The 20,572-nt window shown below is 45.7% G+C and overlaps 1 protein-coding gene across 1 annotated transcript; it reads right to left on the reverse strand.

Moving 5' to 3' along the window:
* Positions 1-518: 518 nt before the first annotated feature.
* On the reverse strand, positions 519-19,573 carry LOC146174681 (cathepsin L-like peptidase). Its single transcript, XM_084585434.1, has 5 exons — positions 19,547-19,573; positions 5,967-6,158; positions 3,451-3,636; positions 1,014-1,179; positions 519-640 (listed from the first exon to the last, which is right to left on the reverse strand). The coding sequence occupies exons 1-5, from the start codon at positions 19,571-19,573 to the stop codon at positions 519-521; spliced, it is 693 nt and encodes a 230-aa protein (XP_084441560.1).
* Positions 19,574-20,572: the final 999 nt, after the last annotated feature.

Consider the following 20,572-nt stretch of genomic DNA (forward strand, 5'->3'; position numbering starts at 1 on the left):
TCTAATTCAACTACCATATCAAAACCCCAAGTGATTCTTTCATTTGTAACTGTATTTAAACTATTGAAAGTTGTTCTGCTGGCAATTTGCCTGAAATTTCATTATTATCGTGGCTTATATTTTCAACTTCACTTGAGAATCTGAACGTCTCTTCATGATTTCGGATAAACTGTGGTTTTCGTACTTTATCAACATGAAAATAAGCTCTCTGTTACATGTGAGTTACATACATAACATTAGACTACCAACAGCTAATTATATCATATTACAACGACCCTCACTTGTATTTGATAGCTGACGTAATGCTCTTAGCGGATGTGACATAAGTCTCGTTCTCGAGACGAGCATTGCAGTGTTTTGTTTTCATGCAAACCGTAGAATGGGAGTGTGCAAATCATACCCCCTCTGTTCTCAGTCAAAGATGAGTATTAGCTCCATAGAGAGGTTCAGCAAAACGCCAAACGTTAACTGCCAACCATTCAGAGCAAATCATTTCCTTATTTGCACGCAAGTTAGCTTCACGTGGCTACCACGTGTCTTGCCACCACCTTCTTTGATGTAGCCGGGAAGCTGGTATCACTATTAGAGTAATCGTTTTTGTCACAGGCGTGGAACCTGAAATTACTGGCCAACGCGATTCCTGGCATGCGACAAGGCAAAAAGAGTATGTGAAGGCTGCCATTACTTGGATTATATTTTGTTAAGTTTCAAGCATAAATTACCACTACATGGAATACTGCCGTATGTATATCAATCACCCATATACAAAGTGTGGAAGCAGATCATAAAACAATAATGCCAAGAAAAGAAGAATTAGTTCCTGCTGTTTTTTTTCGGTTTTCACACTTCTTTTTTATTAATTGCCACTTTTTTTTTTGGCTTGTGCATGCCGCAATGCATCAGGAGAATAAACGCTTACGTTTTCTATACTGCAGTCATTACAAATGAAAAACAAAAGTCCTCATTTGCAGCCCACACGGCCCACAACGTAGTGATGTAATTTATTCACTTACCTCCTTTGTATTCATAAAATTTTGTGTCATTGGTGTTTGCGGATACAGCCACTGTTCCAATTTTGGCCACTATTTTTTTCATGGCAATTTCATCTCCCGGGACCAATGCCTTATATTTTTTCAGTGTGGCACCGATGGTTGCACGCTTGAACTTGCAGGTCCCATTCTGGATGCGAAAAAAATTCAGTGATGCTTGGAAGCACTTCTCTGAAGACACGCATCCTTGTCGAAAAATCCCTCGTGTCAAGCCGTTTAACACCAGAATATACGAGGCAGATATTATTGTCACGTTAGTGTGGCTGTCCTATATAAAGTTCATATCGGTCCGGAATAGCACAACATACCATTCTGGCTCGGACCTCAAACCGGACTTACCTGTCAAGTAGGGAGCTCAAACCGGACATACCATGTCATACCCGACGCATAACTACACAGACCAGTCCAGTTCATGTTTCAAACAGGACGGACCAGCCCGGTCGCTGCGTGTGTTGCGCATGCGCAGTAACTACAGATGACGTCATTACTCGGCCACTTATAAAAAGAAGGTGAAAGGCGTTCGTTCTTCAGATGAGTGATGGAGGACAATAAAGAAATTTACTACGCCTAACTGTTTTAAGCTTTCGGGGCACACTAGATTTAACCGGAGCTTAAACACAGAACATATTCGCTAACAACGCAGACGCCGAATTTTCTCTGGAATGGTGCCTTCAGCGCTCTCGCGTTAACAACAATCAGTAAGGTGTCACTACAACGGTGCTGTACACTGCAAAAAAAAAAAAAAGGCTGAGAAAAAAATCCCTCAGAATTGTTTACTGAAAGGCACATTTTTCTCAAAAGTGAGCTAATATTAGACATCTTAGAGTCTGGGTCTCACAAGCATATATATCCATATTATTTCTCTAGGAATATCTGAATATCACATTTATTTATTTACTAATTCGTTTTTATATATTTATTTATTTATTTATTTATTTATTTATTTATTTATTTGAAGATACTGCACGCCCAGTGAAGGGCGCTAGCAGGAGTGGCAACAGTACACATAAAGTACAAAGCATGATACATAAAAACAGTTTCAGGAAACGACATTTTCTAAGACGTCAATGTCAACGAGCGATGATAATAGACGCTACTCCCACTCGGTTATGGTGCGTGGGAAAAAAAGAAAATTTGAAGACGTTTATTCTGGGAAGTAAGGTGTTAATGATTCAGTCTATTTCTTGTTGCCCTGGATGCTATTTGTTTAAGGTAAGATCTTGAGTCATTGACAATTGATTATTTTCTTCAATAGAAAATAAAAGAGAAGGAGCATCTGCCTGTACCATTTACTACAGACCGACTCCAGCAGCCGCAATAAAAGCAATGCTTGCAAAGACGGAACCAGCGAAGACAGACCCAGGACAAGACTCAGGATATACACGCAAAGCACCGCTCTCTTCTTTGGTCTACGTATCTGTTCGCTGGTTCTATCTTTGTAGGCATTGTAAAACATTTGTCCAACAGTTCATAGCCTTAAACAAAGCAGCATATAGTGGGTGGTCCTCTGCGGCTTTTCGTTGCGAACACTTGCTTCTCGAAGAAAGCATGTAATGAAATTCAAAAGGAAACTAATAATTTTTGGGAGTGTCTTGCCTGCTCAATAAAATCATCACTATCTCTTGATGACATAACTGTGATTTTGTTTTGAAAACTGAGCATTCATAAGTACTGGATGGTATTCAATTCTACATCTCTTAGAGTTTTGTTGCACTACCTATACACAGAGTGCCAAAAATAAAACTTCCTTCGAATGCGAATGCCGGGGCAGCCTTTTGACAGGAGTTTGGGAACTCCGTTTTCTTCGCTGCTCGTACCTGCATTGATTTCGGGTCTTTCCCACTGAAGAATGTTTTACGAGTCAGTAATATCACCCAGGATTTACCATACAATGCCATAAAAGTATAACAAAAATATACAAAGTTTCATATTATTAATGACTTTCGATGTTAACGTAATTTGCAAGTTATCTAACAATATTGTAGAATAAATCCTGTGAGACATTACTGCATATTAAAACAGTTTTTACTAGAGCTTTGTGCTTAATAAAGAAAGGCCTCCATCTGCATTTCACACCCTCGGTAAAACCACTGATTCTTGGGATTAAACCTTCGATCAGGCATTTTGACTTCTTTCCAGATACTGTTGAAGGTCAGTCCAAACATTATGGCATTCTCTAAACAATTGTTAATGTACTTACCTCGCTCGAGTACGGGTAACTATCTTCAGTGTCAATGCCATTATTTTTTATAATATAGTCAAGGGAATAGGCGACATTCGCACCAGCGCACATCAAGTTTTTCTCTGAGCACTCAACGATATTTTGCTCGCTTAAGAAAACCAGTTTTCCAGGTCAGCCCAAACATATTGGCCTTCTCTAAACAATTGTTAATATACTTACCTCACTCGTGTACGGGTAACTAGCTTCAGTGTCGATGCCATTATGTTTTATAATATAGTCAAGGGAATAGGCGACATTGCCACCAGCGCACTTAAAATTTTTCTCTGAACAGTCGACGATATTTTGCTCGCTTAAGGAAACCAGTTTACCAGTCTTCCTAAAATGAAAACATTCCATGGCTCCCGTCTACACAGAAAAGAAAGAAGAATGTTTATACACATTCTCACTGAATTTGGCGCGCAATATACGATTTCTGCAATGCTCGAAAGAACAAAAGCTCGCGTACAATACAGCGGTAAAAAGTTTGCGCTCTGGCAAGATGGCGTATGGCAGATGAGAATACGTCTTCCTGTTCCTTCTACGTGTGTTGTTTCTTGAGCTTATTCTGTTTGCAAGACAGAACTACGAAAAAATATTCCAGGACTGCACTTTAGTCTCCCCATGTGCAGTAATTCGAAACAATAACAATCTCTGTCACGCCACCATGTGAATTCGCCTGACACTAGGCTAGCTAACCTCGGCCGCACTCGGACAGATGGGGTACGTGTACGGAGTATGGAGATGGGGTATGTGTGTTACTTACCTAGGTAAATGATGGAGCGGCGCAGCTGGAACGTTGTCAAGGCGACCATTTTCAACTCAGATCGCGAGAGTGTGTTCTGAGGGGGGGGGGGGGGGGGGGGGCTAGAAACTCAGTACCGGCGCTGTTTTTTTTTTTCTACATTGACAGTTCATGTGAACAGGCTCTGTCCACCATTCCTGGCCACGTCACTCACTAGCCAAGAAATCCTTTCTTGTGAAAAATTCGCTATTGACCCAAGCAGAGCACTGGTCCTCCTTAAATCCGCTTGATCTGGAATTTCTTTAAGAATTAACCCACCTCACCAATGCACACACGCGAGCGGAGCGAGACTGGTCGTACCTTCGACGCTACGTGCGTGTGCGGGTGTGGCTTTGGACGCAATGACTAATATGCAGCGTGCCCTTTATATAAAACACGCTCAGCTCTGCTGAAGTTACACTTAAAAGAAGCTCACCCCCATGATTCAAGAAATTAACACTGCTCGCGCAGCCACAAACCTGCGACAGAGCGCGCGCTACTCTTCGGGATCACTTAGTCGTGTTTCTCTCGTGGTCGTACTATTGCATTGAGCAGGAAACGCAATGTTTGCAGTGCGAGCGCAATATATATCTCATCATGAGAAACATTGGTGGCGCTCATAACGTTTCTAGCGATCACAACTAATTATGGTTTCCTTATCACAAGGCCGTATGGCTCTCAGAACCAACCTTCAATCCACGATACATCCCTAGACGGGTTCAGACAAATCCGCGACCGATGACATCGCCCCTTCAGACACTCCTTATACTTGTCGCCCGTCTGTATACGCTCTAATTTCTTTCTAAGATGCTCAGGTTTGGTGACATATTTGAACACCAATAATCCTTAACCGCTCCATAAAAAGCTATGTGGTTCTTATTGCGCCTGAAAACGCGACTTGGGTGCTTTGGAAAGTGTGACGAATGGCCTAATGCAGATCGCTCGCCGAGTCTCGAAACGCATGGCTCACCGGAATCATGAGACAGTTGTGCGTCAATAGCAAGATATTCTCTGGTCACCCTTATCACCTTCTCTAAGGCGGGCATAGTGGGAATCGGTGCCTACAGCCATATTATCTTTATTTGTATGTTATTCGAGGAGCTTCCTCCGTAATGTGGTCAGAGCGAATTCGTACACATTGTTACGGGGCGGCAAGCCGATGAACACAAAGAACAGAGAACAAAGAGGTGATGTCTGATGATTGTGAGATAAATTTAATGAATCGCAGCAGGCCTAGGGTGAGCGCTCCTGCCCACGCCACTGCCCCTTTTTCCTCGTCCGTAACAATATTTCAGCATCCATAACTATATATTTCACAACGACATATCATTTCTTGTATGTGGCGCTAATTTTTCAGGGATTCTAGGCCGTTTTGGGAGGCAGTCAATATTGTATGTATGCATCTCTGTCTCTAGACAGCCGCTATGCACTATTCGACTGAAACAAGACAGAGAGTAGAATAGAAAGAGAAGGAGGGTAACTAGGCGACGCCCAGTACGCTACCCTACACGTGGGGAAGGGAACAAACAGAAAAAAAAGGAAAGAAAGAGCCCCAAGGGTAAGGAGACTGTCACACGTAAAACAAAAACTGTCCAGCTTCATTTTAATTGTTCTTATAATAAAACGCCATAAGAAGAGATGGCTGTTATCGACGAGGAGCGAGGAACAACTTCCTGATATTTTTTTTTTAAATTGCACAGTTCAAGTACTTCAATTCGGACTCATTTACAAATGGTTCTTATTGGTACACCCAACATATTCTAGAGAAGAAAAAAAAATGAGCTCTGTTGTCGAAAAAACATAGGAGAGTGTAATATCTACGATTCGAAAAAGAAAGACATTGAATAAGTAATATCTGCAATCTTGCGCGAAAAGCAGCTATTGGCTTAGTTTCAAGAAATAGACTTCAGCTCACCGTGGCGAATGCGTAGCAAGCATTACATATATACTCTTCCTTAACAGGTGTTACGCAGCCTTTCTTGCGCCAGTCCATCTCTTTGGGTACCACGGCATTTTTAAGGTCATTGGGTAGCTCAAAATATGATCCCTTGTAATTTTCTCGCCTTGGTAAATAACAGCGGGTAGACGCTTTTCTCTCCTCGTGGGCCTGAAAAAGAAAAGCAAAGCAAGACGAAATGATAAGAAACGCTTTTTTGCTTGTTTCTGGTGAGTCTCTCTTGGTCTGAGAGGTAGGAAAAGACTACAAGGCACCCTGAGTTAGCACTCGTGTTCTCGTAAGCATTCATTGTTGCAGGGGCCCCCTCAGACAGAGGGCACACTTTATTCGCGGGTTTTTTATCAGCTGTGTTAACAGCGGACTAGCAGAGGGAGGTTCATCTGGTATTGCTCTGGTCCGAGTAAGCTGGGCGCTCGTAGAACTAGAGGGTGGGTATGGGGAATGTGGCGATTGTATGGCTGACGGCTATACAAACAGACAGTAAGAAAGGTTGGCCCAGTGATTTTGGCCGCTGAGACATGAAGATGTGCATGGCCTGATGACGCATATACATACCCTATAGCGGTGTTATTATAAAGCACTAAATTTATTTTGCGCACGAGATGATTGATGAGATAAACATGTACGGGGCACGGCTATCACATAGTCAATTTATGTTGTCGAAGGATGTTGTAGTGTATGTAAACTTGCTTTTGATATTCAAGGACCTCCGGACAGGACGATGGATACGGCTATAGAGAATGACTGATGGCTGGTTTAAACGTTCGTGGGCAAGCTTATCTGTGAGATCGTTACCTACGATATTGGAATGACCAGGAGCCCACCTAACGAAACAAAACTGGAGCCATAAGGATTGTTTCCAGCTTGACTGACTGCGATAGGTGCCTACGAATCTTAGTATGCGATGTATCAGCAAGGCGATGTATCAGATCTTTAATCGCACCCTTTCCTGCAGTACGCGGAGATGAATGGCATCAATGAAAAAGGAGCACGTGACAAGTTCGAGAGCGAATTAGCGTGTTTGTCCCGCAGTCTCCATGCATTCAGTCCAGCATTGTGAAGCGCGTAGAATCAGACGGAGAACACGACATAAAACACTGAGGGAACACTGCGAATCCTTCCGTCCGAACATTCACTACCGCACTGGGATCGGAAACTGGCGTTTACGGCGTTAGAATAAATGTGGATTGTATTGCTGGCACCACCGCTGCAAAAGTATACCTGCTACAGTGGCTCGATCTTGTTATGGCTTGTTTACTTATCGCTGCAAGCGATCAGTGTCGGAGTGTATAAGATAAGAGAGAAGGCTCAACGCAGAATTTACTTCAAACAGCGGTGTGTTGAATGGCAAGACGATATTATTCCCGAGGACACCAGCACTGGTCCGATGGGGGGTCATGGGTATAACCCTTTCTGCATGGTGTTGCGTGTCGAGGGACCTGTATTGGCTGTGGCTTGGGCCCTCTGGGAGACTGACCCGCAGCAGCGAAGAAGATACATGGGCTCAAGAACAGAGTATTAAGAGAACTGTATTCTAATTATTAACTCAAAGAGCAGCATACAAGTAGACGCCTCATGTAAATGAGAGAGACCACAAAAGGGAAAGAGAAGAACAAGCGATTGGGCGCTCTTATATAGAATTCATCACGCCCTTTTCCACCAATGAGCGGGGCTCTCTCTTCGGCGCTGGCGCTGCGAACCAAGCCCGTTGCTGGGGCTCTTTAGAATTTGTTGTTCTCACACGAACACACGCGCAGCCGTCATGTGCTTCAAGCATTTCACGCAGGGAGGCAATCGCAGCTCGGGCACGTATCCGAGTTTCGTAGGTCCAAGACGGAGGGAGAGGAGGTGTGCTCTACCGCTTCCACCGCGACGGCACACATCGTTCCAACCTTTGTATAGGGACCGGGCGCCCGTTGTACGGCGCCACCGTCGCCTCGGTGGAACAGCGCCGCCTGCGGCGGAGTGCCGAAACAGAGGAATGCCGAGGCAACTGAGCGGCGCAGTCGTTTCCGTTCTGCGAGGCGATTTTGAGCCTGTCCCTACCCGTCGTTTTGCGGTGTGGCTTTGAGAGCTTTGAGCTGCTTTGAGTAATCGCAAGGAGTATTTTTTGGCTGGGAAATCTTGAAAAAGAAAAGGGCCGTTCTCGGCAGGGCGTGCGTGTTTTTTTTTTTTTTAAACCGCCCGGCGCATGGTATTTCTGTTATATACTCGAAAATGCCGCGCGCGTGATTTCACCATGCGCGAGGAACACCTTCGTTAGGCACTTGTTAAGGCAACTTCGAAGACGGAAATTGCGCCTGCACTGCGCGTCCATCTTATATTAGGTCTAGTCGAAACCTGCCTGAAGATTAAATACCGCCGAGCCATGTAGCCGTGGCGCCGTAGTAGTGGTAGTTGTAATGGTCAGCGTTCATGTAAAATGAAAAAGATGCTGCACCTGCCTTTTTTGGTAATAGCTAGGCTCAAACGATTCAGAGTAGAATAATAGCAAATGACATTCCAGCTTCAACCTTGCAACGAGAGCTGTAAAAGGAGAAAAATAAACAAGCAAGACAAAAGTAGGATCTTATTAATGGTTGGAATAGCAAACAAACATATACTTCCAGGATTTCCTGCACAATTATGCTACAATAGCTCATTGAACCCGGCCTTGAGACTATCAAACTTAATCATAATATAAGCCAAATGAGTAATACCACCTCAGCATCATGTTCTCTCAGCGCAGAAAGTTCAATGCGATTGACCGCACGTGCCTTGAACATCTGAAGGCAATAGTACAATACTGTCAAACTGTTAAATACAATCGAAACAAAACACACACAGTGTGATGTGTTGTAAGATAAGCCACCGTCAATTAGGAGAGCGTTCTATTGTTAAATGAATCCATCTGATGGCTCATTCGCTAAGGTGGTCTACTTTCTCAGCGTACCACGAACTTGCGTAGCCGATACCTAGCTGACCTCGATACCTGATGAGTGTGAGGGGACACGACCATGTATGTAGTTTTCTATTTGCACCTAAAGGAATCCGGAAAACTGAAAGCCATTCCTTTTATAATTTTGTCACTGCAGCTTGCCGGACTGCTGCTAAATCTGTTTACATTGGCCATAGAAGCAATTTCTGAGAGAGGTAAAACGGTCTTGTCATACTACGCCACAATCAGGAAATCTCACGTTCACTAAAACGCCGATGAGAAACACATGTATTTAGGCGGGCCAGGAAATGGACGCTGCTGAGAAAATACGTAAAGCCGTGTCAGGTGCAACGTGAATGCGAAAAAAAAAACTGCTACACGGCCTTCGAAATAAAAAAAAATGCTATGTTTATGCTGGTTTCCACAAATTAAATTGTATTTTTTTTTCTTGTTTGACTTTTATATGAAGCCGATGGCAGATTTTATGACCATGCGGTATTGATTGAGCTGTGAAATGAGTGATTTTATTAGGCGAAATGGACAAGCCACAAACAAATGTTAACAAATTCGAAGAGTATCAACGCAGAGCTCCCAGCGCATTTTCATTCGTTGAAAAACGAAAAGAGGAAAAATGACTAGATCATGGTAATAGGAATTGTTCATGTCTCCTATCTGCTCTTTCTGTTAAGAGAAAAAAGTAAATTATCTTTGACTATGTCAGCGAAAGTATCTGCACAAACATTGTCTCTGCCCATCACTGAAGTCGTAACGCAGCCCGAACGACGATGGTGGAGCTGCCTTTTCTTTTTCCGTGCTGGGGTTTTCTTGTACACAGGCGGGGAAATGCTAACGTTGCAACTTACGCTGTTAGGTTACTTCGATTTCCAATTGTCAATAAAGTGACTACAGATGAAGTAGTGCGGCTTCGACTCCGAGACTCTCGTGCCGTCACTCCTGGGGAACAGAAGACACAGAGCATCCGGTAGCAAGCGTAATTTTAAAAATTCGGCACTTTCCATGACCACACAGTAATCAGATACGTAGATTCGTGCCTTTGCCTTTCAAATAATCATGCTTAGGTCACCCGCCACTCATGCTTCTGTGGAAACCCGTAGAAATGAATCGACTTAAGAACATCCGACGAGTCTGCGTGGCTGCCAGCGGAGTCAACAACGCACCACGTTTCGCCTGCCTTGTTTGGCCAGACTTCATTTCACTGGACATATTCACACAACTAGCCCAACTTTCTGTTCTCTTGAGGATATATTCACACACAACGTCATCTAAGCCTTACGATTTACAATTTCCACACAAACGAACGACAAACAGTATACGCTCCAATGCGCTGGCAATGCGCCGGCCTCGGCCGGCGCATTCCGGCGATTGAGCGATGCGCCGAGAGGCGGCGCCACCCGTTCAGCTGTCCGGTCCCTATACCCGTCTCGGATGGCGTTGTGTATGCGCTGTTGGAGAACGCAACAATGAAGAATGGTGTTTTCCCTGCAGCCACAAGTGCCGGCCGCTGTCGCCATGCCGTCGCCTCGAGGCAGCGGCATCGACGGTACCGCTCGGGTTTACGGGTGGAATTCGTCCGGCAAACAGCGGGGTCCACGATCTCAACAACGGTGAATAGTATGGTCGGGCTTGGCTGCAGGCATGTGCCGTTGGCTGGTGAATGCGTGCTTCTATTGCTCGTTCTGTTTCATCGCAATGGGCGGCAAAACTGCTTTATGGGGAGCTGTAGTCGGCACGACCTAAATGAGACCAATTTAAGTATTATAGCAATCGCCATTTACGTTTGTCCCAATAAAAATAGCAATGCACCAGGTACTGCAAAAATTTTATTCTTGAGTATAGAGCAGACAGTGAGAAAGGCTGCAATTTATATTCGGCAAAAGTTGTCTCTCTACGCAAATGGAGTAGAAAATTTTCGTGACCTGTTCCAGAAATATTTTACTCCTGCTGATTCGTCTCTTATTTTCTTGGTTCAAATCTCAAACACTCCTCTACCTTCCCGCTATTACCTCTTGTCACAATTTGTAGCCAATATTTCCCCCCTTTCTGAGAGATTCTACAATGCATACCCCTTTCCATTTCCACCCCACATCTCAAATACACTGATACTTTCCCATTATTTCCATTCTCTATATCTCCATGGATATTTTTCTGTTCTCTTTAGGTCATCTTCAGTTCCGTTCCTGTACGTGCAACTACGAATTGATGTCTTTTTTTCTCGGGCCAACTTTCGCTTGTGGCCTGTATGCAGGAACGTAAATGTAAGAATTTTAGGATGCTAGTCTGCTGTTCAACCCCTTTGTTTTATTTATTATCGTCAATAAATGAGTTTAAGTTCGGAAAAGAATGGTTGGAGTAGCGTAGGTTAGCGCGCTCGGCTGGAGCATGGAATGATTGTGGTTGGAATCCTCGGATAAACACGGGGATTTTTCTCTTTTTCATATTTTCTTTTTTTTTTCAACGCAGCGAAGCTGTTTTATAGCTGTAAACATTTGGTCTGGGCCATAGTTTTCTCAAAAAACACCAGCCACAAGAACGGTCGCCCTGGTTTCTGCAAAATGGAAATCGGAATGAAAGTTTCACCCAGATTTTGTCGGTCCAGCTTGTACAATAAAGCGGGATAGGCCGGTGTACCGAATTGGTATAAAATTCGTACCAAATGTTTCAGCATAACCGACACTAGAGCTGCCATGAAAAAGTAAACATATACCATCTTTGCCAAAAGTAACCAGGCTGCTCCGAAGGCTGGCGGAACAAGCGCGCGGCCGTGTGGCGGCGTTGCGCTCGCTGTGGCTTATCGGTGCTCGTCAGCTCCGAGGGTACAACAGCTGACGAAACTTCGCACCCTCAGTCTCGCCCGTTGGATGATAAAAACTAAGTGCGTATGATGTGCTGGCTGCAATTTCACGCCTGCGAAGCCTGGTTGTGCCCAGCGAGGCCGCTCAATTTGACGACGGGGCTATTCGCTCTTCTCGGCAACTGCGGAAAACAGAAAAGCAGGTGATAGTAGACACTGTGAGCTCTTGTTCGTTTCTAGGACGAACATGTGCTAGGTTTGCCAGACAGTGTTGCTCTGAAATAAGGGTTCCGCGAACGAGAAAGCAATCCTGTGCATATAATGGCTAAGTGTTAGGAAGGTTTCATTATAGTATGCATTACTTAAACCAAAACTTACCTACAAGCAAATGCAAGAATTTGTTAGAATCAATCATTGCACTTATTTATAGGCAGCCTCCCCAAGGGGCTAACACAATTTTGCAAGCCTAAAAGAGAGATAAGGTGGCTTGAAAGGGTTCACTAGCTTTCCCATATCTTTGTACTGAAGTTACGGCCCGTAAAGTGGCAGTACGCAAGGAACCTCGGAGAAAGCATATTGAAATTTCGAGGTGCGTTATCATTCTTTAATGTACAGGCGCATCAAACATGCAGGAAAACGCAATTCTGCTGGTGCATTTCAGCAGCGGATTACAGAACACAAGCACGTATAATTATATAGCGAGAAACGCGACTTATATCTGCTTCAGGGATGTTGCCGAGAAGAGCGAATAGCCCCGTCGCTATACTGAGCGCCCTCGCTAGGCGCAGCCAAGCTTCGCACACGTGAAATCGCAGCCCGCACATCATACGCGCCTAGTTTTTATCATCCAACGGGCGAGACTGAGGATGCAAAGTTACGTCAGCTGTTGTACCCTCGGAGCTGAAGCGCACCGATAAGCCACAGCAAGCGCAACGCCGCCACACGGCCGCGCGCTTGCTCCGCCAGCCTTCAGAGCAGCCTGGTTACTTTTGGCAAAGACGGTACATTTGTACATCTTGGCACGCTGCCTAGGTATTTACCGTCTTTGCCAAAAGTAACCAGCCAACATGGATTCCTGGAGGATGGATGACAACTTGTTAAGAATTGAAGACAGTAGCTCGCCTTTACTTTGCACAGATTTACAGCTTCAGAAGTCTTACGAATTCTCTACTACCCGACTGAGAAACAGAATACGCAGCCTGGTTACTTCTGGCAAAGACGGTACATATATACCCAATGCACTGCGGGCCGATTAAGGAGTGAAATGGAGTACAGAGCTAAGTATAAGCCAACTGCCTGTATACCACGTCAACCTTGTGCGCCGAGGCAAGTGGAAATTATCCGGCCTCACGTTCTCTTCGTGTCCTTGAAGCATATTTGCGTTACTGGCGAAGGCAGCTGGGAGCCAGCTGCAACTGCGGGCCGAATTCAAAGCCTGCAGACCCTTGATTGCAACTCAAAAGGCGTAAATGTTTGCTTCAAATGAATGCCAGCATATGCAAGAAAATCCGCCGAACATGAGCTATGCTTCTTTTCATCCTGACATAAAAGCGGTTACAACACTTCTTGGCTGTTTCCAGTGAGAACAATCATTTTTACCCAATCATGAAAATCCGATGCCCGTTATAATCAAGGCCGCGCTAGAACTTAGTAGGCACTGTATCATCTTAAACACCACGTTCTACTATATGCTTGTCTAGATAATTGCCTTTCTTGTGTAATTATTAGGATTATTTACTTAGGAATAAAAATGCCATCAGTGAATCGGAGACTGTCCAGGTACACTGCAATGAACCTTATATCGAACGTTTTATCAGTGAACAAAGAAATTTTCATCAAATCTTTCCCGATTCGAGCCTCTGAACATACTCTACAAGCAAGCTGCGAATAGTACTGGAAAGCTCTTGACTCCTCTACTAACGTGTTTCCTATTAAACTTTTATTACTTCATTTCTGAAGAATGTCGCAGCTTTCCTGCCGCAATAGATAGCCAACCAAACTTTAGCACTATTTAAAGACGGTCTATTCAGTCAAGCCGATATATATTTGTCTGTTTTGCCATTCGCCTTTTTCTGTCCTCTAGTTTGACAGTGTGCAAAGGATTCACCGACGACTAGCCCTTAAGTAAATTTACCCAATCTTTTGCAAAGTGGCTTGTTGGGCGAGTGCGTTGAACATTATTTTAAAACAGCGCTAGAGCACGGACAGATAGTAAGCGCAATGCGTCTTTGTCTATTTCTATCTGTCCGTGTTCTAGCGCAGTTTTAAAATATTGATATTTTGGCTGATTGGAGGCTAAGGTTGTCTTGATTATTAAACGCTTTACTGCATAATATACTTTGTAGTAAGGAATGGCGGGCTCAGCAGCCAGTACTTTTTATGTCTTTGACGTCCTGATTCTTATTCATAATCGAAATAACAGCTTTCTTTCGCTTGAGGTAATGAGGCAGTGCGTATACAGGTTGGCCATTTCTATCAAAATCTGCCGAAAATTGTTCTACTCTTGTTGCGCTACTCAGAGTAAGAACGACTTGGGACGCAAAAAAAAATGTACAGAAAAGGTGCATAACCTGTCTGTACCCTGAGTAGCCCACTATGGTTTGGAAGATGTCAAACCAACTAGTTCAAGCTGTAGCTTTACGCCCCACTATCCTTCATGAGATCTGCTCTTTGGTCGTACTTAAAAGGTATGTTCTCTTTTTGTACTGCTCCTAAGGTTATTTTCGTTTTCCTCTTCGTCACTGTACCAATGCCAAATGGGTTTGTAATAACAACCGTCTCATTACCATCCGAAATATATCGGCGACACTAATATCTGTGTAAAATACCTCTGTTAATTTAGCTATCGTACCCATGTAGGTAACGAGATTATCCGCGCTTTCTTTAACGCTTGCACGTCATTTTTGTTTATACCCCTTTTCTGTTATATGTACTGTCTTTGCCAAATGTAACCAGACTTCAAGGTTTGCTATTCAATCATTGTGTAGAGAATTCATACCACTTCTGAAGCAGTAATTCTCTGCAAAGTAAAGATGAGACCCTTTCCCCACTTCTTAAAAAAGTCGTGATGCTCTGGGCATCCTTATTGACTTCATAACGCCAATGAGAAGCAAACCATGCAGCCTGGTTACTTTTGGCAAAGACGGTACCTATATATTTGTATTGTTAAGCGGGGATCCAGGCACTGGTAGTGGGCACTGGTAGCGAGTAAGACCGGAGCGGGGTGGCTCAGCTTCTAGACAGCTTGTCCGCAAAAAGCACTTCTTCTTTCTCGGCGATCTGTCCGCCTGATTGGAACTTCCTCTTTACAATCTTGCCCCCGCAGAAAAGAGGAGCCATCCTGGCGACTCAAGGAGACCAAAGGATAGCGGGATTGTAATAGGGTTTCAAACGGTCTACGTGAACAATTTCACGCCCACGGCGACGAAGGTCGGTGGAAGCGGCTAGCGGTTCAACAAGGTAATTGACGGGAGATGTCTCTTGGAGCACTAGATATGGTCCGGGGTATTTGGCAATAAACTTGCTGGTAAGACCTGGTGGTGTCGATGGGACCCAGAGCCATACGTGAGCACCGGGAGAGAATTGATGCACAGGGTGGCTGCTGTCGCTGTGCGCTTTCTTCTGGGCTTGCTCGTCCGAAGTAAGCGAGCGAGCCAGCTTGCGACATTCTTCAGCGTGCCTGGCAGCTGCTGAAAGTGATGTGTACTCTGACATATCAGGACGGTAGGGGAGGATGGTGTCGAGTGGAAACGAAGGTTCACGCCCGTACAGCAGAAAAAATATGAGAATCCGGTAGTTGCTTGAACGGCGGTGTTATAGGCATAGGTTACAAATGGGAGAATCTTGTCCCAATCTGAGTGGTCGGAGGCGATGTACTTGGACATCATGTCACCCAGTGTGCGGTTGAAGCGCTCTGTGAGGCCATTGGTTTGAGGGCGGTACGCGCTGGCTGTCCGGTGGATGGTCTGACATTCGCGTAGGAGGGCACCTCGGACAGGAAAGACTTTCCTCGATCACTTAGAAGTTCACGAGGGGCCCCGTGCCGCAGAATGAAATGATGAAGAAGAAAGGACGCGATGTTGGGTCCGGTGGCATCCTGAAGTGCTGCTGTCTCCGCATAGCGAGTAAGGTGATCGACGGCCACGATGATCCAACGATTCCCTGCAGGTGTATATGGCAGAGGTCCATACAAGTCGATGCCAACACGATCGAATGGTCGGTACGCGCACGGAAGATGCTGTAGCGGAGTCAGCTGATGGAGAGGAGAAGGCTTGCGACGCTGGCAGTCGATGCATGAACGCACATACTTGTTGACGAAGGTGTACATACTGCGCCAGTAAAACCGCTGTCGCAACCGTTCATAAGTCTTAAATACACCCAAATGACCACACTGCGGATCATTATGGCAAGATGCGCATATATCACTACGGAGGTGGCGAGGTACGACGAGCAGCCACTTACGGCCATCTGGCATATAACTGCGTCGATAGAGGAGACGGTCACGAAGGGCGAAATGCTGTGCTTGACGACGAAGGGCGCGAGGAGCCGGTGAAAGTGACGAGTTCCGAGTTCGTAAGAAGATCGATTAGTGATGTTAGCCACGGATCCTTGCGCTGTTCTGATGGCATGTCGTCGATGGACAGGGTAGACAGGACGATGCTAGAGGCAGGTAACAACGGAGCGTCAGGCGGCACCGGCGAGCGAGATAAGGCGTCTGCGTCGGAATGCTTGCGCCCTGTACGATGGATAACTCGGATAGCATACTCTTGAAGTCTAAGCGACCAGCGGGCGAGACGGCCGGTGGGGTCTTTTGTGAAGACAACCAACACAAAGTGTGGTGGTCTGTAACAACATCGAATGGGCCCCATACAAGTATGGCCGAAATTTCTGAAGCGCCCAAACAATGGGCAAGCATTCCTTTTCTGTCACCGAGTAGTTGGTCTCGGCCTTGGTCAAAGTTCGACTTGCGTACGCCACAACGTATTCATCAACACCGGGTTTTCGTTGGGCAAGAACAGCGCCGAGGCCGACGTCGCTGGCATCGGTGTGCACCTCAGTAGGAGCAGCCGGGTCAAAATGGCGCAATACGGGGGGTGAGGTAAGTATCGTGCGCAATTTCGTAAAAGCAGCATCGCAAGCCGGCGACCAGGCAGAAAGATCTTCTTAAATATTGCCGCATAGAAGACGACGCCAAAGATGATGACTGGCCCCACAAGCGCGAGCCTGGAGGAGAAGGAAGTTGGAGCACCAGGATGCTCAGCACCAGCAACATTTCAGAGGTTGATGGATACTGTGCTCTCGGGACTTAAGTGGCAAACATGCCTGGTGTATCTTGACGACGTGATTGTGTTTTCGGCCACATTTGAAGAGCATCTACGCCGTCTGCTAGCTGTATTTCAGGCCATACGATCTGCGGGCCTCACACTAAAACCCGAGAAGTGCCACTTCGGGTACGAGGAGCTGCAATTCTTAGGTCACGTTGTTAGCCAAGAAGGTGTCCGGCCTGATCCTGAAAAGCTCTCCGCAGTCGCCAAGTTCCCGACACCTACGGACAAAAAGACATTGCGGCGTTTCCTGGGTCTTTGCGCCTATTACCGCCGGTTTATTGCTGGTTTCTCACGAATTGCCTGGCCATTAACTTCGCTGACGCGTGACAACGCTGTCTTTCACTGGGGTGAAGAACAGGAACAAGCGTTTAATGAGCTGCGGAGACGTTTACAGACACCACCTGTCCTGGCGCACTTTGATGACGACGCCCCTACACTGCTTCATACGGATGCCAGCAACGTGGGCTTGGGTGCTGTGCTGGTGCAGCGCCAGGATAGTGTGGAAAAAGTAATTGCTTACGCCAGCAGGACCCTATCTAAAGCAGAAGCGAACTACTCGGCAACCGAAAAAGAATGCCTTGCAATGGTATGGGCGGTTATGAAGTTCCGCCCTTATTTGTACGCTCGCCCCTTTCAAGTCGTTAGCGACCATCACTCGCTCTGTTGACTGACGAATTTAAAGGACCCTTCAGGAAGACTCGCGCGTTGGAGCCTTCGATTACAAGAATTCGACATGGCAGTTATTTACAAATCTGGAAAAAAGCACACGGATGCTGACTGCCTTTCGCGAGCGCCGGTCGAACCTTCCACTATGACCGATGAAGACACGTCGTTTTTAGGTGTCATAGATGACGCAACGCTTTCCCAACAGCAGCGAGAAGACCAGGAATTGCTCCCTCTTATTGATTTCTTGGAAAAACGAACTACCGTTGTGCCTAAGATTTTCACCCGAGTAATCTCTTCATTCTTTATTCGCAACAACGTACTGTACAAGAAGAATTTCCGCCCTTGGGGAAACAGTCATCTACTCGTCGTCCCATCTGCTCTCCGCAGTGAAGTTTTGCAAGCGTGTCACGACGAGCCAACCGCCGGTCACCTAGGCTACACCCGCACGTTGGCTTGAGTCCAGCACGGATACTACTGGCCAAAACTGCCTGCGACAGTGAAACACTATCTACGTACGTGCATAGACTGCCAGCGCCGTAAGTCACCCCCTGTAAAACCAGCTGGCCTACTCCATCCTCTTCAAGTGCCAACAACACCTTTTAAGCAAATCGGCATGGACCTCCTGGGACCATTTCCGACGTCGACAGCCGGAAATAAATGGATAATTGTCGCCACCGATTATCTAACCCGCTACGCGGAGACCAAGGCTCTGCCAAGGGGTACCGCCGCCGAAGCAGCTCGGTTCTTCGTGGAGAACATTGTCCTGAGGCATGGCGCTCCGGCGCTCATTATAACTGACCGAGGAACTGCATTTACGGCCGAACTTTTGGAGACCGTTCTCCGCCTCAGTGGTACCAGTCACCGTAAAACTACAGCCTATCACCCCCAAACCAATGGGTTGACGGAACGTCTCAATAAAACCATCGCAGACATGCTTTGCATGTACGTTGACGTGAACCACAAGAATTGGGATGAAATTCTTCCATACGTCACGTTCGCCTACAATACGGCATGCCAAGACACCACTCGTATGACACCATTCAGCCTCCTTCACGGGCGACCAGTAACAACCATGCTGGATGCAATGTTGCTCTCGAATGCCGACACCGACGATCTCGATCAGGACGCCGAGAAAATTGCTCAGCGTGCAGAGGAATCCCGCCAACTAGCGCGTGTGCGGATCAAGAATCAGCAAGAGCATGATGCACGACGCTACAATCATAGACGCCGACATGTCAGGTACGAACCTGGCGACAAAGTGTGGGTCTGGACGCCTATTCGCCGCCGTGGACTCTCCGAAAAACTATTGCGGCGATATTTCGGGCCATATGTTGTTCAGCGACGTTTAACCGACGTCACTTATGAGGTGGTGCCAGACGGGGTGTCGACCTCAAAGCGACGCCAGCAACAAGCCGACGTCGTCCACGTTGTATGCATGAAGCCGTACAACTCGGACTGACCGTGACCTCCTACTCCCTTTTATGCTCATCGGGACGATGCTTCTTGAGGAGGGGGGCAAATGCCGCATAGAAGACGACGCCAAAGATGATGACTGGCCCCACAAGCGCGAGCCTGGAGGAGAAGGAAGTTGGAGCGCAAGACTCGTCCAGGTTGATTATTGAACCCGTCCTATCTTTGGGTCCTCCTTGGCGTTCTATCGAGACGTGACAATATATTCTTCATTTAGCAACAAACGCGTCGAATAAATGCAAAATATTAAGCTTCATGCTGAATGTTTCTTAGTTTTCTACTGCTGTGTAAAATGTACGTCGCTCGCCAATAAATATCTTAGAAAGCAGGTTTCAGGTGAGCTCACCATGTCCGAGAAGTGATTGATGCCCATGGTGAAGGATGTTTTACCATTTTTATAATTTGTATTGTGTTCTTCGACAGCTTTTTTTCTCTCTGTATATATCTTCAACCTCTTCCCGTCTTCTTCAGACGAGTAATGTTTACCTGTAATCAATTCATATTGAATGTAATTTGTCTGGAGTGGTTTTCATGTTCTAGTTAGCTCGAAACTTTGTATTGTCTGAATGAGACGTAACGCTCCTGTCTAGACGTACAACCTCAAAACGCGGCGTCACACATATCTTGGACTTCCATTTATAGGATATATAAACAAACGAAGGTATAACGGAATAAACATTTTTCTGGCTTTATATTATCTCCTTTCTCTACATTTTGCACTACGAATGCCTTTAGTGATCATTATCAATCCGATGCCACTTGCACCAGCGTTTTTATTTCAGTAATGTTCCTAGTAGCCCGTGCTTTCTGAAAAAAACGTTTGGTGATGCCACATCTTGCTTTAGTGCGCTATTAATAATACGAAATTAGATGGATAAAACGTGAAGTTTTCTCGCCTTCGAAACGGCTGGAGACAAAATCACGTTTTAAATGGTTCCTATTATTCAGCCACATTTTTGGTACTGTCTAATCAACTATCTTTCAGCCATAAAATGACTACCTAATTCGATTACATTCATCCGCACCACACAAATGTTCCCATAGCCTTTTGGCTGTTGACTCTCTTTATACGTTGATATCTTATTTGTGGCGAAATATCGTCAATGCAGCTTTGCCTCATTTAGCCTCTGTTGAAAAGAACTCACCAAAATAAGTTTCGAATGACGTGCCCGCTTGTTGCTAAAGCTGCCCTCGTTCCTTTCGAAGTTACCGCGTTTACGATAGGTGCGGTCAGCGCTGCTGCCTGTGGCACCTCGAATCTAGTAACTACCGTAAAGACGGGTCAAGCAAACATGCGTACAAACTATAACTCGATTTCTTTGTCCCTCATTCAGCGCTGAAGGTAAGGCAGGCGAAAAAATATAGAGGCACC

This window comes from Amblyomma maculatum, chromosome 11 (assembly GCF_055883805.1).
Source record: "Amblyomma maculatum isolate TAMU_Amacu chromosome 11, ASM5588380v1, whole genome shotgun sequence".
NCBI lineage: Eukaryota > Metazoa > Arthropoda > Arachnida > Ixodida > Ixodidae > Amblyomma > Amblyomma maculatum.